The sequence below is a fragment of the Lichenostomus cassidix genome, chromosome 3 (assembly GCF_008360975.1).
Source record: "Lichenostomus cassidix isolate B80296 chromosome 3, HeHo_3.0, whole genome shotgun sequence".
Lineage (NCBI taxonomy): Eukaryota > Metazoa > Chordata > Aves > Passeriformes > Meliphagidae > Lichenostomus > Lichenostomus cassidix.
The window spans coordinates 31,676,765-31,693,377 of record NC_139483.1 but is presented as its reverse complement, the minus strand read 5'-3'; the positions used below and the strand labels follow the sequence as shown (position 1 = coordinate 31,693,377).

At 42.3% G+C, this 16,613-nt stretch overlaps 1 protein-coding gene across 1 annotated transcript; it reads right to left on the bottom strand.

The window, feature by feature from the left end:
* Positions 1–554: 554 nt before the first annotated feature.
* On the bottom strand, positions 555–16,247 carry DESI2 (desumoylating isopeptidase 2). The gene is made up of 5 exons (XM_085055173.1): positions 15,361–16,247; positions 8,653–8,725; positions 6,683–6,776; positions 6,050–6,191; positions 555–4,189 (listed from the first exon to the last, which is right to left on the bottom strand). The coding sequence occupies exons 1-5, from the start codon at positions 16,096–16,098 to the stop codon at positions 3,956–3,958; spliced, it is 1,281 nt and encodes a 426-aa protein (XP_084911299.1). The 5' UTR covers positions 16,099–16,247; the 3' UTR covers positions 555–3,955.
* Between the last annotated feature and the right edge of the window lie 366 nt (positions 16,248–16,613).

Below are 16,613 nucleotides of genomic sequence, written 5' to 3'. Positions count from 1 at the left end.
CCCACGGCACCCCAGTGCCAGAGGGGGTGCAAGGAGCCGCCAGCTCTGCAGCCCAGAACCACCACAGCTTTAAAGAGAGGTGCCAGCACTCCCCAGAACCACACGGGGTCAGGCTGCATCCCAGCTGCTGAGCTGCCCTGTCTGGGCAATAGCTTGGCAGCTCTTTGGTTTGACAGCCAGGGCAGTGTCTCTGCTCTGGGTCAGGGCTGGGCTGTGCCACCAGCAGCACTGCTGCCACGAGGGTGGGGACAGCACAGGCAGCAGCGCTTGAGTCTGCTGTTGTCACTGGCACTGGCAGATGTAGCTGTACACAAAATTCAAACACATTTTTAATTTAGTCTATTAGGAACTAGTGGCTCTTACTAATGCATCAGACAAACCAAAGCGCAGTGCCTGATGCTCATGTCAGTGTAACAGCCTAAAGCTTAACTACAGGAAACCCTTGGATAGTCTCAGTGTCCTTCAAAACCATCTTTCAAAACCAAACATAGCTTGGGTGGCACTGCCAAAATGAGCTGTAGGTACAAAGGGAGTAACACACAGAGCCAACTGCCTTTTTTTTATAAAAGTATTTTTAATAAACTGATGGATTTAAAGTTTAAGATGCTAGACAACTTGTTGCCATGTACAAGTAACAAAAGTCAAAATTCTTTGAATTTTATACAAATACTATGTAGTACAGTAAACTTGAATACAAGTTTACAAAAAATGCATCAGTGAATATTCAGCTTGTAACCAACTTCCAACAGTGAAAATTATCATCTATCCATAGTGATCAGATTGCATTGCAAATTTTAGAAGTAATGCAACTATGTTTTTTTTACCAAGCCACTCTGAAGTTAGTGGTGCACACTGACAGTACATTGGATTTTTTTGGCTTGCTGAACAGAAAATGGCATTTAAATAAAATGACTGATTTAAACAACATAATACATATCAGAAGTACTATCTCACGGAAAATTAAACAAGAATGAGAAAGTAAACAGAGCAGAACCCTGAAGTGGTGATATTTTTCTACCCGTTTTGATGGAAAAGATTCCACAGGTGTCCAGCTTTCTCACAGCATTTTGAAGTGTTCTAGTCCTAGCACAGTGTGGTCATTAGTAGACTAAAGTAATCCCTGCTTGGCAGTAATGCTGGTGAAAGGTAACTTGCTCTATTGCTAACAAATTGGAGTAACCACTGGCAGGGTGACTTCTTGGATGCATCCAGCGGAGGCTGAGCTGACAGCACACGATTGAAGTTACAGTACTGCTCGCTTTGATAAAATACCCAACACCTTCAGGGTTCAGGTGTCAGTTTCCTCACAGGATTTACAAACGGATGGTTTTGAAACAAACAAAAGAAACTCGTTATGGAGCGTAAGACAGTATTTTCACCTGTACAGCTACCAATAAAATGAATGGTTTTGTTACAAACTTTCCAGTCTGCTTTATAAAAAATAGTCTTAGTTTTACTTCTAAATAAAAACTGTGCTGTGATCTGTCATGTTCTTGCATTGTACATGATGTAATTGTGTGTGTTAATGAAGGTGTAGAGATTTGTGACCTAGTGCTCTGGATGTATCAGAAGCCTAAAAAGCTGATTTTGGTACATAAAAGGTAGCAATGAAAATTAATTCTATTTATTTTTCCTAAAGCCTAGGAAAAGCTACAGTACGTTGCTAGATCAGTGGCCTCAACCCTGAGCTGAAAATAAAGGACTTGCCTTGGCCAAGAGACTTAGTCACATTACTACCACAGCTGCACAGCAAAGACAAATAACCTGTCTGCAGCCTGTTGTCTGAGCTGTGAGTAGTGCAAGATTCAGTTCTGTAATGCTTGAGAGTTGACTGGAGACCACCATATTCATTTTCACTACAGGGAAAAAAAAGGAGAAGAGAACTCAAATTCAGAGTGAAAAGGACTCAGCAGGGAGGGTCAGTGTATCCAGTTTCTGAAGATCAGAGGATTAAGTTAGTGGCAGACTCACCAGTCTTAAGGGTTTCCCACTTGGTAGAAGAGATTATTTATTAAAACATGTACCAAAATACAGTTAAGGAGACTTTTACTATTATCTCACTCTTTCCAGAAAGAGTCTCACTTGATTTTTCCCCCCACAACTGAGCATATCTCTCTCTCTGTACTACACTGCGTCACAGAAGATAAGTGAAAACCTGAAGTCTGTCTGATGAAGGATTCAACCCAGGTGAGAGCAGAAAAACCTCCACTTGTTTCTAACACAAGTTGGAGCTGGCAACCATAAGGATTCTTACTATGACACAGCTACTGCACCTTCCCGTAGGGTTCAATGGCACCACTATCCATGGCTAGGAGCATTCATAACATGAAGCATTCTTGCCTCCCAAGAGGACATTTTTTGCTTTTAATCAGCAGAAACTGCAGACTCAGTATTTCATTCAATGGAAAAACTAAACCCAGCAACAGACTGTAAATAAAGCTCGTAAGAATAATTTGTATTTCTAGTAATGCACACTTCTTTGTGAGCTGATCGGTTTAGGGATGGTGTGTTTTTTGTTAGCTTAAGGCAGCAAGTCTTACAAAATACTCAAGCTCACCTCCCTCATGTTTGTGCTACTGTAGCCTTATGTGCACAATAGAACCTCACTAATTTACACTAATGATTGGAAGAACAATTAATCCTCTTGGTAAATGAACAAGAATAAGGCATTCCATTATATAATCTGATCACTAATTATAATTTAGCTCTAATTATAATCTACCAGCAAACATACTTCTGTGTTTTAGAAAATAGTATCTCTTACCTTCAGATATAATTATGTGTGCAGATTAGTGGGTTCTGCTGTGTAAACACGCAGGTGCGTAAGCAATTTTCAGGTTTTTCTTCATTACATCTGATAAGAAAGTCAATGCCACAGATAGAGACTGTGGGAAAATAAATTAAGATTTCTCTATCATTTGTGCGGATATGCACAACTGGGCAGTAATTTATAGCTCAAAAAAAGAAGGACACGAATGTTTACAAACTCGAATGAAGCAAAATCAGCAGCAGGAAGCAAGGACATTCCCCAACCATAAATGGCTTGTTTTACATGATTCCAAACTATATCAAACAAACAAGAAAGGAATACAAGTACTAACTTATATACACAAGTTTGAAATCAAGTAAAGCAAAGAAGTGAAAAATATGTTGATGCTTCTAGCAGGTGATATTTCTGTCTAAATCCTGAACTAAACTGTAAATAAAGACAGAAGACAGGATGAAAACTACATGCCTGAATTAAAAAGAAAAAGAAAAAAAAAGAAAAAAAAAAGAAAAAGAAAAAAAAGAAATGGATTGATGTGCATTGCAATGAGATAGAAATTTCCCTTCATATGTGCAAAAATCCACAGTTTCATTAATGTAGAGGTCATACTTCTAGGAACAGATTTTAGACCAAACCAGTCTCCCTACATCCTGGAATCTACCTGTTTACATCAGCCACTTTAAGCGCACAGTACCCTGTTCACATATCTAGTATTCAGCAGTTTCTGGCATTTCTCAGTTTAATGTTCACCTGCCTTAAATCTTGAAAACAAAGGGAAAAGTTCATCCAGGACATCATACCACTGCTTTTGAGTTATACCAACAGTTAAATTCTTTCTTCTTCCATGGTGGCAGGAGTCCTTACAGGACTTGTAAACAGCAGTACACAATACTGTAAACAAATACTTTAAGTTCTGCTTTATGCAAGATGTTAAGTTAACCCAGGTATACCAAACAGGTGAAAATGAAAAGGGTGGCTTCACACAAAATCCTTCCCTTTTCTCCCAGCAATTCCTTTCACTACATAAATAATCCTGAGCTGAAACAGGCCTTGATGAGAGCTTTTTTTTTTTTTTTTTTGCATATAAAAACAATGTTCTAGAGTTGGCTCTCATGTTCTGTCAGGAAGTCAATTGCTGAAGAGATCAAACTGAAGTATTTCAAACCATTTGCTACTTTGGAGGAGGACTTATAATTTGGTGTGACGTCCAGTTCTAGACCCAGATGCTGAGCTTGCCAAGGAAGCTGATGCTGCTGCATCCTCAGCTTCCTCCAGCTCATCATGTAGCTCCTGGCTAACACTAGACTGGAGGGCTGCAGGAGTTAGCCACTCCTTTGGCAGGCAGCTCTGGAGAAAGGGTATACAAGAGCTGAAGTAGGCAAGGCGATTCACCCATCGTGGAATTTCTTTTCCACAGAGAATCTACAGGGGAAGGAAAAAGAAAAGGTTAATTTGTTTTCTGGATTCTGCAGTAACGAAACTGCAGTATTGTAAATAAAAAGCAAAAGCTGCAGGAGCTTTACAGTTTACATATCACAAATGCCAGTCAAATGCAAGTCCCAGGTTAGCTGCACTATGACAACTTTCTCCATCAGTAAAGGCAGCATTTCAAGTCCCACAAGGAGATCTATATTCCCTTGTGAAAGTTGGACACCTGGTTCTATGATTTTCTCCGAAGTCCTGAAAAGCCTAACCACCTCACTCTTTCTGAATAACTTCTATAACAGGCACAGAAATTAGTTAAGGTATTGTTTCTCTTCAGTGCTTATTCCTCAGAAATAGAAATTACAAAATACTTTTTTGCTATTACAAAAAAGCACCCTGAAATCAAGTGGCCAAAAAGACAGTGTCAATACTATAGTTGTATGGAGTTACACACACAGCTGAGGCTCTTTACTGTGATGGCCTCTGACAGCTTCCACAAGACATCACTACCCTACAGTACACAGCCAAGCACACACTTCAGTTCACTGGACCAAGAAAAGCTATACAGTGCACAGCTGGGTTGAACTCCTCAAAAATTTATAAAGTTGCATTAAGTACTTATTTTTACTGCACAACGGTCATTTAGTAATTTTGTTGTCACTATTCAAGGAGTGAACTACTTTACTTAACTACCTCCATATTCACTTCTGGTATCACAGTGTAAATGTGGAGAATATGAGCAATACTCTACTGTAACTGAGCAGCATTTAACTTGCAATCATATCCACTTTTATAGTCAATTTGAACACCAAATAGGACAAGACCTAAAACAGAAACAATATGACCATGCAGCTGAAAAGTATGGCAAAACCCTGGCCATATAGGCCAGATTTCACACCAACTGCAGCTTTGTCAGTGTCTCACCCTACTTACTTGTACCAGCATTGCATATGAATCATCATCTCACAAAATTTTCCACGACCACTGGAAGATCAGTCTACATAAACCACTACACGGTAAGTATGCATTAACTCTTTTGGAAAAAAACTCAGTTAAAATCTATGGACGTTCACATGGGAAAAATAGCCACTCTTGTTTTGGAGTGTTACAATGAAACATTGGAATAAATTTTGGCAAGGACAGATTGTCAGCTACGAAGAATCAAAATTTCCACTCCCCTCTCTGTCCTGGGTTACTTGTTCCTGATCCTTTCCCTTGTGTGGATACACATGTGAATGATCAGGCATTCAATCATATTGGCAAACTGATCATGTTGCAACAAAGCTGAGGAGAAAAAGCAAAGCCTGTTATACTCAGTCAGATACTTTGCATGACCGCTCAAGTATCTACATGGCCAGGACACAGCTGCTGGCACAGCAATAACTTGACAAAAGCCTCTCAAACAGAAGATTAACATTTTCTGGGTAACTTCAACTCCTTTGCTATTCTTTAGGTCATAGTAGGTCATAACTGAAAATTTTTTAAGTGTGATGGTTGTGGGGAAAAACAAATAAGATGATAAAAATAACATGTAATTCTATCTTCAGTACCAATCTCTGAAGCAACTGAAATTATTTTGAAATCCTGTTAATACTTTATTGACTAGGTCTCTCATTTAGGAATGCACCTCTGCTCTAACACAAGCTACGTATGACAACAATATTTAGCATTTTTGGCAGCAAAATCTAGTGCTTTGGATATGAGCACAACTACAACCTGAAAAATGATGACATTTTCCCAAGGTACCAGAGACAGGAAGTTGAAAATTAAACCGAACATTCCAAAGGACCAGAACGAGATGATACTCTGTAGCCACCTGTGAAGCACCTTTCTATAGACCTTTTCACGTTTGTTTACCTCAGACAAAGCTGAAGAAAAGTGATTGCAGTTTTTGTGCATTAGGTGATAAGCATTTCCTTTGAATTCCTTTCCAAGTTCTTCTACTATTTTTTCTATATCATCTTCCATAAAGTCAGTACTGCCTAGAACCACAGCCTCTCTAGAAGAGAAACAGAGTAGAAGGTGATCAGGCTCCCATGATATAGGTGGATTACTGTTCACACATTGCTCAAAAGTTACCCCACTGTGGGTGGCAAGATCTTCCTGTTCTCCAAGAATAACAAAGATTCTTTCCATTCCATTTTATGGCACCACTTTCATCCTTATCTTGAGAGATTATGTTTCCTTGCCAATTATCCACCTTGAAAGAGTTACTGCATTGCTTACACTGTATGAGTAAGAAAAGTTAGCCACAAGTCCACAAAATTTGTATGTAAGGAATTTAATTGGTATACTAAAAATTTTTACTTTGTTGCAGACACTTCATTGTCTCATCAACTGTCCATCTTTCATTTCTATGCAAACACATGGATTTCTCAGAAAGTCAGAAATCCTGTACAATTCAATACATTTATCCTCAAACATTAATGCAACAAATTCTCTTTTTCATATGCTTTCTCAAAGAGCAGGAAAATAGGTAATCTTTCTTACTTAAATTTAAATGTTTCTCCTAGCTCAGAAGCATTTCCTGGTGAAATCTCAAATATTCCAGAAAAAGGGTATGGATGACCACCATAGGCAAATTCTGAAAGAGAAAGCTCAGATTTAACAAAAGCACCATCTGATGACAGTAAAGAGCAGCAGAGCTCACTGACTGGAAGATGATTTCACAGGGATTTAAAGCTAGCAACCAGACATCTTATTTACATGGATAGCAAATGAAATGAGCTGGAAATTAATAGTTTTGTTAGTTACTAGTCAGTCTAAGTAAAAACTGACAGGAAATTTCCTACACCAGTGTACAGGTTTAACTTGAATAACTTCGCAGTAAGTATGTTGTTTTTATTGTATAAGTGAGCATTTACAAGTTAAATTGTACATCTTACCAATGTTCTTTATAGACACTTGCCTTTAAAATTCCACTTACATTTGTGTAAATCGGGGATTCAAAGTACCACATCCTCTGAGATCTGGTGGCACTGCTATTCAGTGTACATTACCACCCTCAGTGGAGCAGTGAGTAGTAGCTTAATATGTTTTTTAAATTTCTTGATTTACAAGAGTTCAACTATCACGAGTTCTTCACTATAACAAGAAAGCAAACCAGTGCATGCATCTCAAGTCTGCACACAACATCTGATGGCTTAGGCACTCACACTACATGAAAATATCATGGTATGCTGTAGCTTCTGTCTGTGTCTGTAAGATAACAGAGCACGCTGCACCCAGAGCGCAATAAAAAGCTTTAAGCATGACTTCATGCTTCCTTTCCTCAAAACTCCTAACACATCATCCAAGTCTAGCACTCAGCTTTGCGGATAATCTTTTTTGCAACAGGTTAATAAATAAAAGGTTTGATGTGCTTCGAAAAAATGCAAGTCATTGTTCCAGCAGGGGCATGACCTGCTATATGAGAAAGCTGTTATAATCCCAACAGGAAGGGAGGCACATGCATTTGGCACAGCTCAAAAACTGGGTTTCAGGCACAGCACTATTAAGAGTCGGGTCTTTCTGGGTCAGATTAAAACAAATTAAAAAGAAAAAAAGTTTTAACAATAAGCATTGTATTTTGTCAATTTGTTGCTGTGGTAACACTTGCAAAACCAGATACAATGTGTCCATAACATTAGCTGAAATATAGTTAAAGATAACTTTGGGCAATGCGGTCTTCGGAGTGCATGCCCTGCCTTTTGCTCCTTCCTCTCGCCTCCCAACACACTCCAAAAAAAGAACTGCAGCAGATTTTCCTTCTTTAACTGGACTACTTTCAGCAATACCATCACCTCGGAGTGTCATTATACTTCTGGGCAGAAACAACTCAGACCTGAGCCCATGAATGCACAGAAACACCTTCTGGCTGCAATTCAGGTTCCAAGTGGCCTGAACAGGTCAGGAGGCTGCATCCCCCAACTACAACCTATTTAGCAAAATTGAAAAGCATTACTGTTATTTGTCACAAGTGTATCTTTTAGGAACAGAGTGCATGAGGATGCCTTTATAAGAAACTGTCTCTAAAACAAACCAACCTACCAATAAGGAATAGACTTTTTCTGGGCATTGCGCACTTTCAGGTGCCTCTCTGCAACAGATTATTGTAGTTAAAAATTAACTCATTGCACTAAGTGCTGACAGAATACTGAGGAAACAATTAAACCATGCTTACACAAAGCACACATTTGTTTTTTGTAGGCTTCTTTAAGTATTTCCAAACCTAAAATAAAGATTTCTATGCCCGGCTGAATAAATTGCACACTTTTTCATAATTGCATAGTTTTATACAAAAGAATGCATAGAAGATGCTACCAGATTATTCATGTCCAAGGTTTTTTCCCAGAGGCAGAATAGATGAGAAAAGAGATGAACAGGTTTCAGGAGCCAGACTTCCCTCACTACCTGAAAAATGTTTTTTAAATTACAGTACTACTGAAACAAAACGTAAGTTATGCTTTTCTTGTACATACCTCGGCCATACACCTCTATGCCTGAATGAAACACTCCAATTCCAAGGGAAGAAGTATATTCATTCATCCAATACTAAAAGGAAAGAAGGAAAAAACACCCCAAAACTCTAGTTAGTTTGCAGTACAGATTTGTCTTCTCATAGCAGACTGACATGTATTTGTCCCCCACATCAAAAGCATTAACCCCTACCACAAAGTGGAAACTGCCCAATCCATTCTATGGGAACAGAATGTCATCAAAATTCCCCAACTGTACACAGTGAATTAATTCCATTAGTTTCTATTCCAGTGTTTTAGTGCTGTCAAAGCTTGTCAAGCAAGGAGTCTGTACCTGGGAAAAATCCAGACCAACTTTTTATTTGTCAACAAGCTGTAGGCTGTAATGTTTGCCATTAGGTGGAAAACATTCTGGAATCAATTGTAGTAATTTTAAGGAGCACATTTTTCTGTAAAGAATATCAGAATGTAGGACTGTGAGATACACACACTGACTGTCATTTGTAGCAGTATACACACCTGTTTATGAACAGATGAGCACAAGACATACCCAGAGATAGGCAAGACAGACTGAAATTACCTTATTTTATTTTGTCTTTTAATACTCAACTAGTGGTCACCATACAAGAGAAAAAGCTATCTTCCAGGCTGCTGATGCATGGGTATCCAAACATCAGGTTTAAGTCCTTTGCATAGGTCTGACACTGTTTCCAATATATCACTTGTATTGTAGCCAAGAGAAAACATGCATTTCAAAAGGAATGCAGAAGTGAAATTTTTTCAGAAAAGGGAAAAAATAGTAAAGAAACGAAACTTCCCTTAGTGCTTTCTCTTTTCTTTTACAAAAGTGGCAGCAGCATCATCTATCAGAAGCTATGTATTACCCTTAAGACCTCAAAGATGCACAGAGCTCTGGAAAAGGAAAACCTCAAAGTACTCTTCCCCTGTCTACATCACCACCCTCAAAATATCATTCTCCAAGCATTAAAAAATTTCAAGTGACACACAATTTGAGAAGGAACCTCAAAAAAAGTAAAAAAAAAAAAAGCCTCAATTATGTCCTTAAAACTGAAATTGGCTAGCAAGAGAAATCTCAGCAAAATACAAGGAAAACATTATTTTGTCAATTACTCTAGTAAGAGGATTTTTTCCTCCCAGAGCATCTCTGTGAACTGCTACGAAGCAGACTTCAAAAAGTCAACTGGCAGGCAGGATACTGTCTGAGACAGCACCCCCAGTAAATTAATACTGGTTTAGCAAGCAGGCAGAAATAAAGAAGTTACCTTCTTTACACAACCTGTTGACATGATCAGTGTTTTCTCATGCACAGTCACCAAGCAGCAAAACTGATGATAAAAATGTAAAAGGTTGCAGGTATCACACTTGAAGATGTGCTAGCTAGAGTCACTGTGTAATTTACAGAGCCATCACAAACATTACGGTCTGTAACATGCATTTCTGAAAGCTTCTTGTCTCCCAATAAAAATTATACACTAAACCTCAGGTTGACAAGCTATTAATAAAAATGAAAACAAGTTAAATGGCAAAAAGAGCAACTCATGCCAATAGTTACAAACGGAAAAGCCAGTTGTGGGAAATGGGAAATGTTGTCAATAGAAAATAAGAGAAGGCAGATTTTTGTGCCTTATATTTATTTAAAGATCAATTGTGATCTGTGGATAAATTTTGCTTAAGACTAAACTTTACCATTTGCTATAATTTCTGGCTTTGTCAGTGTATTGCTATGTTAGCTAGATGGGTATGGATGACTACACCAAATCACCACCTTAGTCTATTTAAAGGGCTCAGCAGATCTTTCCTTCCCCCCCCTCCAGAAACAAGCAGAGAGCAAGTCTGTATGAACAAGCCACATCCAGAAATACACTACATTAATTTACTCTGTATAAGAAGACATAGAACAGGGAGAAAATGAAGACGGGAAGAGAGGAGAAGGATGCAAAGACTATTCATCTAACTTAGTGGGTTTATGAGCACAAAAAAATAGATTCTGCTCATGAGGTGAAATTAAAGCCTCCAGGAAAACAGAAAAGCTACTGCAACATAAACCTGTTCCAGTTCTGAAGCCATTCCTATCCCACAGTTTACCAGATCACCATTTCAAAATAGTTTCAGGTTTATATTTATAGTCAAAACCGTAGGCACAGTCAACATACAGTTTGTCAGCACTGGAACAAAGTGTCTTTGCTTAATGAGAAGGTGTATTCAAATGAACTTAATCTAGAACTGAGTCAGACAGGGTCTCTGGTGTTCTAGTCTTTCCCTCTCCTGGGCTCTTGTGGTGAGGAAGCTCAGAACCTGGCTGTCGAATTCCAAACAACCTACATATCATGTACCCATCGGATTTGTTAATGCCAAGCAAGGTTATGGCTGCTCTCTGAAAAGAGAACAAAAGTTACACAAGATATCCCACAAGCAGCAGGATAGAATAAAGCCTAGTTGGTTACTAGACAGAAAAAAATTATTCACGCTCCTTTCCACCCACAACCCCATGAAACCAAACACAAAGTACAGGGAGAGAACAGAAAAGTGAGTCACCAACCCTTCTCATCGATCCGCACAGAAGCGGATGAACGGGATGAAAAGTTGATCCAACAAGGTATTCAGCATGGCCTGTGCCTATCCAAGCATGCACTCCTCCTTACTGGTGCCACCTAAATACATGGCGCTCACTGCACTACACAAAGTGAGCACTGGTGGCAAATAAAACAAAAGGTAGCAGCTTTGGAAGAAGTGCCTGAAGCAAGCTGGCACTTCGCATAGCATTTCCAGTAAGAACAGAGTAGGTTAATTGAAGATAAAAGAATTTCAATGAGGCAGAATTACTTTCCCCCTAGGAACAGTAATTATATCTAATTATTACTTAATCTGGATGAGCTATTGGAAGGTTGGTCACATTTTCTCATTGAACAAAATGTCTTATCTCACTGAAGGAAGAAATGCAGGACAAATGCAACAAAGAGTGCTGAATTTAGCTACAGCTGAAAAGATTATATACAACATACAAAATAAAGACTGTAAATTAAATTACATCTATATAGCTCGCTGGTTCAGTAACATGCCCAAACTGATCCCAAACGCTACATCCTTGTTTCCATTACACAAGCTGGATTCTCTTTAGTCTTGATATGAATTTTGCCTTAGTAGTATGGTGCAATCCCATATCCTCAATATTTTGCAATATGCCAGTCTTGTAAAACAGGATTTTAGGTTTAAGCTACCACAAGGAAAGTATTAGAGATGCATTTTCTATGTGCACAATAAAGTCATGTCACTACAATGAAAGAAAAACACTAATCCCAGTGCTTCAAAAATATCTTCAGAGCTTTCATTAACATTGATATTTTGGCTTGTTATCACCTTATTTGACAAGGGAAAAAATAGGATACTACTTGGGCACAAAAAAACTAGACTCCTAAAAATAGCAGTTAGTTAAAATGAAACTATAAAGGACTCCAGTTCTCAAAAGACAATATATCAAAGTCTTCACCCTACCCTTTTAATGATCATAAAAGATGTTCAAAGGCATGAACTGTACCACGTAAATACGCCCTTAAGCTTCTCTCCCTCCATAAAGTTAGCAGTACTTGAAAGTCCACTTTCTTCTACAACACACACATTCCCTTCACACTTTGGTTCTATCTAAGATTTTTGCTTTTTCAAGCACTAAGGACATTGGAAGGGTATATCCTCCAAAAGCAACCAACTCAGTCCTGTAAGCAGTTCCAACAGCAACAAGGTCACTTAGTATTCCCTGCATACTTAAGCAGCTGCCTGGGAAATGAAGCCACAGTTTGCGTTCAGGTTAAAATAAAGCTGTTCCTTATTACAGTAATGTTGATTCTAACAACCAGGTGAGTAACAATGGTCTCTTGTTCCAAAAGAGAAACAAAAAACCCCAAACCTAAACACAAAAAAATCCCAAATCCACTTCCAAGTGACATGGAATGACAGAAGGAAAGAGCAAAGCTGCTAATGTCTCAAATACACAATTGGCACGGTTTGATGAATAAACAGAACTTCAAAACAGCAATTACAGAAGACTCTTCCCTTCTTCCACCCACTCCTAGTGCCCCCCCAAATAAAGCAGTACCATTTATTTCAGTAGGCTGTAAAAACAGCTATGCAACATGAAAGTGAGGCTTTGGTTTAAACTCCTGCTTCAAACAAGTTTCAAATGGACTGAGATGTGGTTTAGCAGAGAAGTCTGATGAAGGATGTGCCCTGACAGTACCTTTCAGACATCATGCAAACTTGTGTTTTTCTCTCCAGTTTGAAGGAAAACAGTTTCTCTAATGGTCAGATAAGGTAAACATCGTTACAAAACAGCAAACAGGACTCAAGCAGGAAACAGACATGTTCTCTTTAGTGGTCTCAGCTTACACTATAGTATAAGGTTATGGTATGGTGGTGATGTACAGCTTCTGTGTTGATGTACAGCTTCAACAAATACCACAACTGCAGACTAATGCACAAAAAGTTACCCCTACAGGTAATCAAACATCTGCAGATAGATGTGCTTGGCTGCTTCTTTCAGAGAGCAAGTTCCTTCCAAAGATGGTGGCTTTAGAGACTACGTGACTTCTTGATGGAGGCAGAACTCCAGTAATAACAGCAGGACAACCAACAATCCCTAACATGTCCTTAGGAAAAGTATGACACTAGCTATTATGAGCACACCCCTCCAGTTGATTTTTTTCCTCCTTTCCCTCATGTCAACTGCCAGCCTTCCTAGGGTGGCTGGAGTAAAACTGATCACAGCAATTCAACTCTGGAGGAAAAAGAAAGGATGATGTGAATGGAAGAGTAGACATCACTCTTCCATTCAGAGAAAAAGAAACAGCATGCTGAAGTCACACCCCACCAGTGCTACCATTGTAGCAAGAATGAAGTTTCTCACAGAGGCCATGGCACTACTTTCCAGGAAGCATTTACACAGCAGTCAGTCCCTTCTGCTAAGGTTTCACAGCTTGCCTGTGAACTGGGCCCAGGTGACACTTTGCACGACTAAGCAAGTCTTTGTGAGAATAGTGGCTCTTCCATTTTGGTGAGTCAGAAGTGCGTCAAGCCTTGACTTCAAAGAATACTCTTATGTAAGAGTCACGAAACCGAAGTCCTACTTCTTTCTCTGTGCGAATATTTATAGTTAATATATGTAAAACCATCTCTCTTTATGCTAAAAGAGATTCCCCAATATATATATTTGCACTGTAGTCCAGAGAAGTCATATATATGCATGTCACAGGGCATCCTTCCCTCCTCAAATCTAGTATAAAAACAAGACATACTGTGACTTTTTCTCATATTAGCATCGCATATGAGCTCAACCAGGTGAGCAAAGATCCTTTCCTTTTTTTCTCCCATCTCTCAGAAAAATCACAATGAACAGACTGTTCCTGTCTCTAGTTCCCCCTTACTCTCTACAAGGAAGGAAACCAATGTCAAGGTAACAGGCTATATTTGCTGAGGACAGAACTCAAATGCAGGGGTAGGTAAAATATCCCCCAAAACAGGAACACTGAAGAAAATAATGACAAAAATCAGGCTAGCTCCTGTGATACCATAAATGTATTTGATTTCAAGCCAGATAGCTCCCTGTTGATTGCTATTAAACATTTTAGCATTTGAATGTGACTGTTCCCAAGCAAACAAGCTGTGTTTTCCCACTTCCTGCAGTCACTATCACTACACTGTATACCCTCACCCCTTCAAAACAGTGAAGGTTCACTTTAAAATGGTGGTGGCAGGCAAGACTATCCAAAATAAGCTAAGTAACACAACCACTGTCACCTGAAGCTAGTTCTCCATCTTACTGTCCCTCTGTCAGTAGACTTGAAACTCGGTCAGAGAACTAGTGCCACTCGTTCTAATTTCCAGCGATGGAATCGCATTAACGGATAATATTTTCTTAATATTACTTATCCGAACCTCCTGTTCCATGCAGGTACTTACACCTCATTTGTTACCATGGCATTTGAGCAGCTTCCAGCTGAACATGAGACAATACAACAGTTGCTGTAGGTGCCACAGAAAGATTATCCAGGAGGGAGGGGAGGTGAGCTCATGCGGCTGCAAATCAAGCTGGAGCGATTCCTTTATTTCTACCAAGTCGCAGCCATAACAAAACTATTCAAAAATTATGGTCTAGAAAAAAATCACCTTACTGACACTGTGCTAAAAAGCTCTTATCCTTGCAGAGACAGAAGTTATGCCCAACTACCATCCTCCTGGAGAACTGGACCCTTTTCTGGCTGCCGTGGGCAGACAGGCAGGGCCTCCCCTGTGCTGAGCTTTGGGGCACTAGCAGAGGGAGCAGCACAGCTTGGCGACGCTCACGGCAGGGGAAGTTTCCCCGGCACAGGGAGCGGATCCACCTGCCACTGGAAGACCCGGCCCGCCAAACTTCTGTCGCAGGTCACAGAGGGGCTGCAGAAATCGTCAGACCTCCCAAATCACCGCCCTCGCCCCCCCTTTCCCTTCCCTTCCCTTCCCTTCTTCCCTCCCCGGGTTGTTATCTCCCGCTCCGCCGCCCACGGATCCAGCTCCCGCGGGGACAGGCACGGGAAGGGCAGGGAAAGTTTCCCAGCTGCCCTAGCCGCCGCAGGGCAGGACACTCCCTGCCGTCACCTTCCCGGGAGGGGGCCGAGACCCCCGCCCGCCGCCGTGCCGTGCCGTGCCGTGCCGGTGGCTCACCATGTCGTAGACGTTCAGGATCACCAGCTGGTTCGCCATCGCCGGCGGCCCGCGGGCGCCCCCCGCCCGCTCGGTCGCTCCCGCTGCGGCGGCGACGCCGCTCAGGCCGGCGGCGGGGCGGTGCGGACCCCCGGGGGCCGCTTCCTCCTCGTCCTGCCTGTTGCTGCGGGGCGGCGGGGAGCGGCGGGCACCATCGAGCTGCCGCCGCGGAGGGACGGGGCCGCGCCCCCGGGAGACGCGCTCAGCCCGCGGCCGGCAGCAGGGGCAGCGCGACGCGGGGGGCAGCGGGCGCAGGCCCCACCCCGGTGGCGGCGGCGGTGCCGGTGGCGGGCGGGGAAGAGGGAAGGGAGCGGGAAGGATGGGAGAGGCGCCGGGGCGGGCCGCGCCCTGCCTGGCGCCGGGCCGGGGCCGCGGGACGGCCGGGCAGCCCCGCCGACGGGCGCAAAATGGAGCCGCTCCAGCCCGCCCCCAGCGCCCGAGCGGAGCGGCACGGCATCGACTACAGCTCCCGGCGCGCCGCGCGGGAATGCGGCTCCCGGCGTGCCCGGCGCGCCCGGCACCGCCCTGCGGCCTGTGCCGGGGTCTGGGGGCTCTGCCCCTGCCCGTGCCCGGGCTGCTCGCCTGGCCTCGCTCCCTCCGGCTCCCGCGGCGCTGCTCGGGGCGGCCGGAGGGCGCTGCTGGGGCTCCCCGGGGCCTCTGGGGACCCTGCCCGGCCCCGTCGCACGGCTGTGCCTGCATGTGTCCGGCCGTGCCCGTCTGCCCTGCCCCGTGCTGTGCTGTGCCGTGCCGTGCCGCTGCTCAGGCTGTTCGTTCCCAGAGCAGGATTAGCTTGTTCCCATCCGTGTGGCGGCCGCGCTCAGAGCGTCCCCCAGCACCGCCATGTCACGTTTGAGTTCGGTAAAGAACGGGTATTTTAACCGGCAGAAAACGTCTGAGCCCTGCGGAGCTGGGGATAGCCCTCATGTGGGTGCTGGTGAAGGCACGGCCGCTCCTAAGGTGGCAGGCGCCCGCGAGAGTAACCTTGCTGTGTAAGCTGGTGGGAAGGTAACCTTCATCTGTGACCTTGTCAAGCGACAACAGAACAAAAATCCATTTGTTACAAGCAGGAGAAAAATATGCTTGCTTTCTTCCAGCAGACTCAGTTTGACAAAGACGAGTACTGTCCCCTCATAGCACTTAAAAAAGGTGCTGTACGCACCTTTTACACACTAAAAAAAGGCGCTGTGCCCTTGAGACGAAGGTGCTGCAGGAGG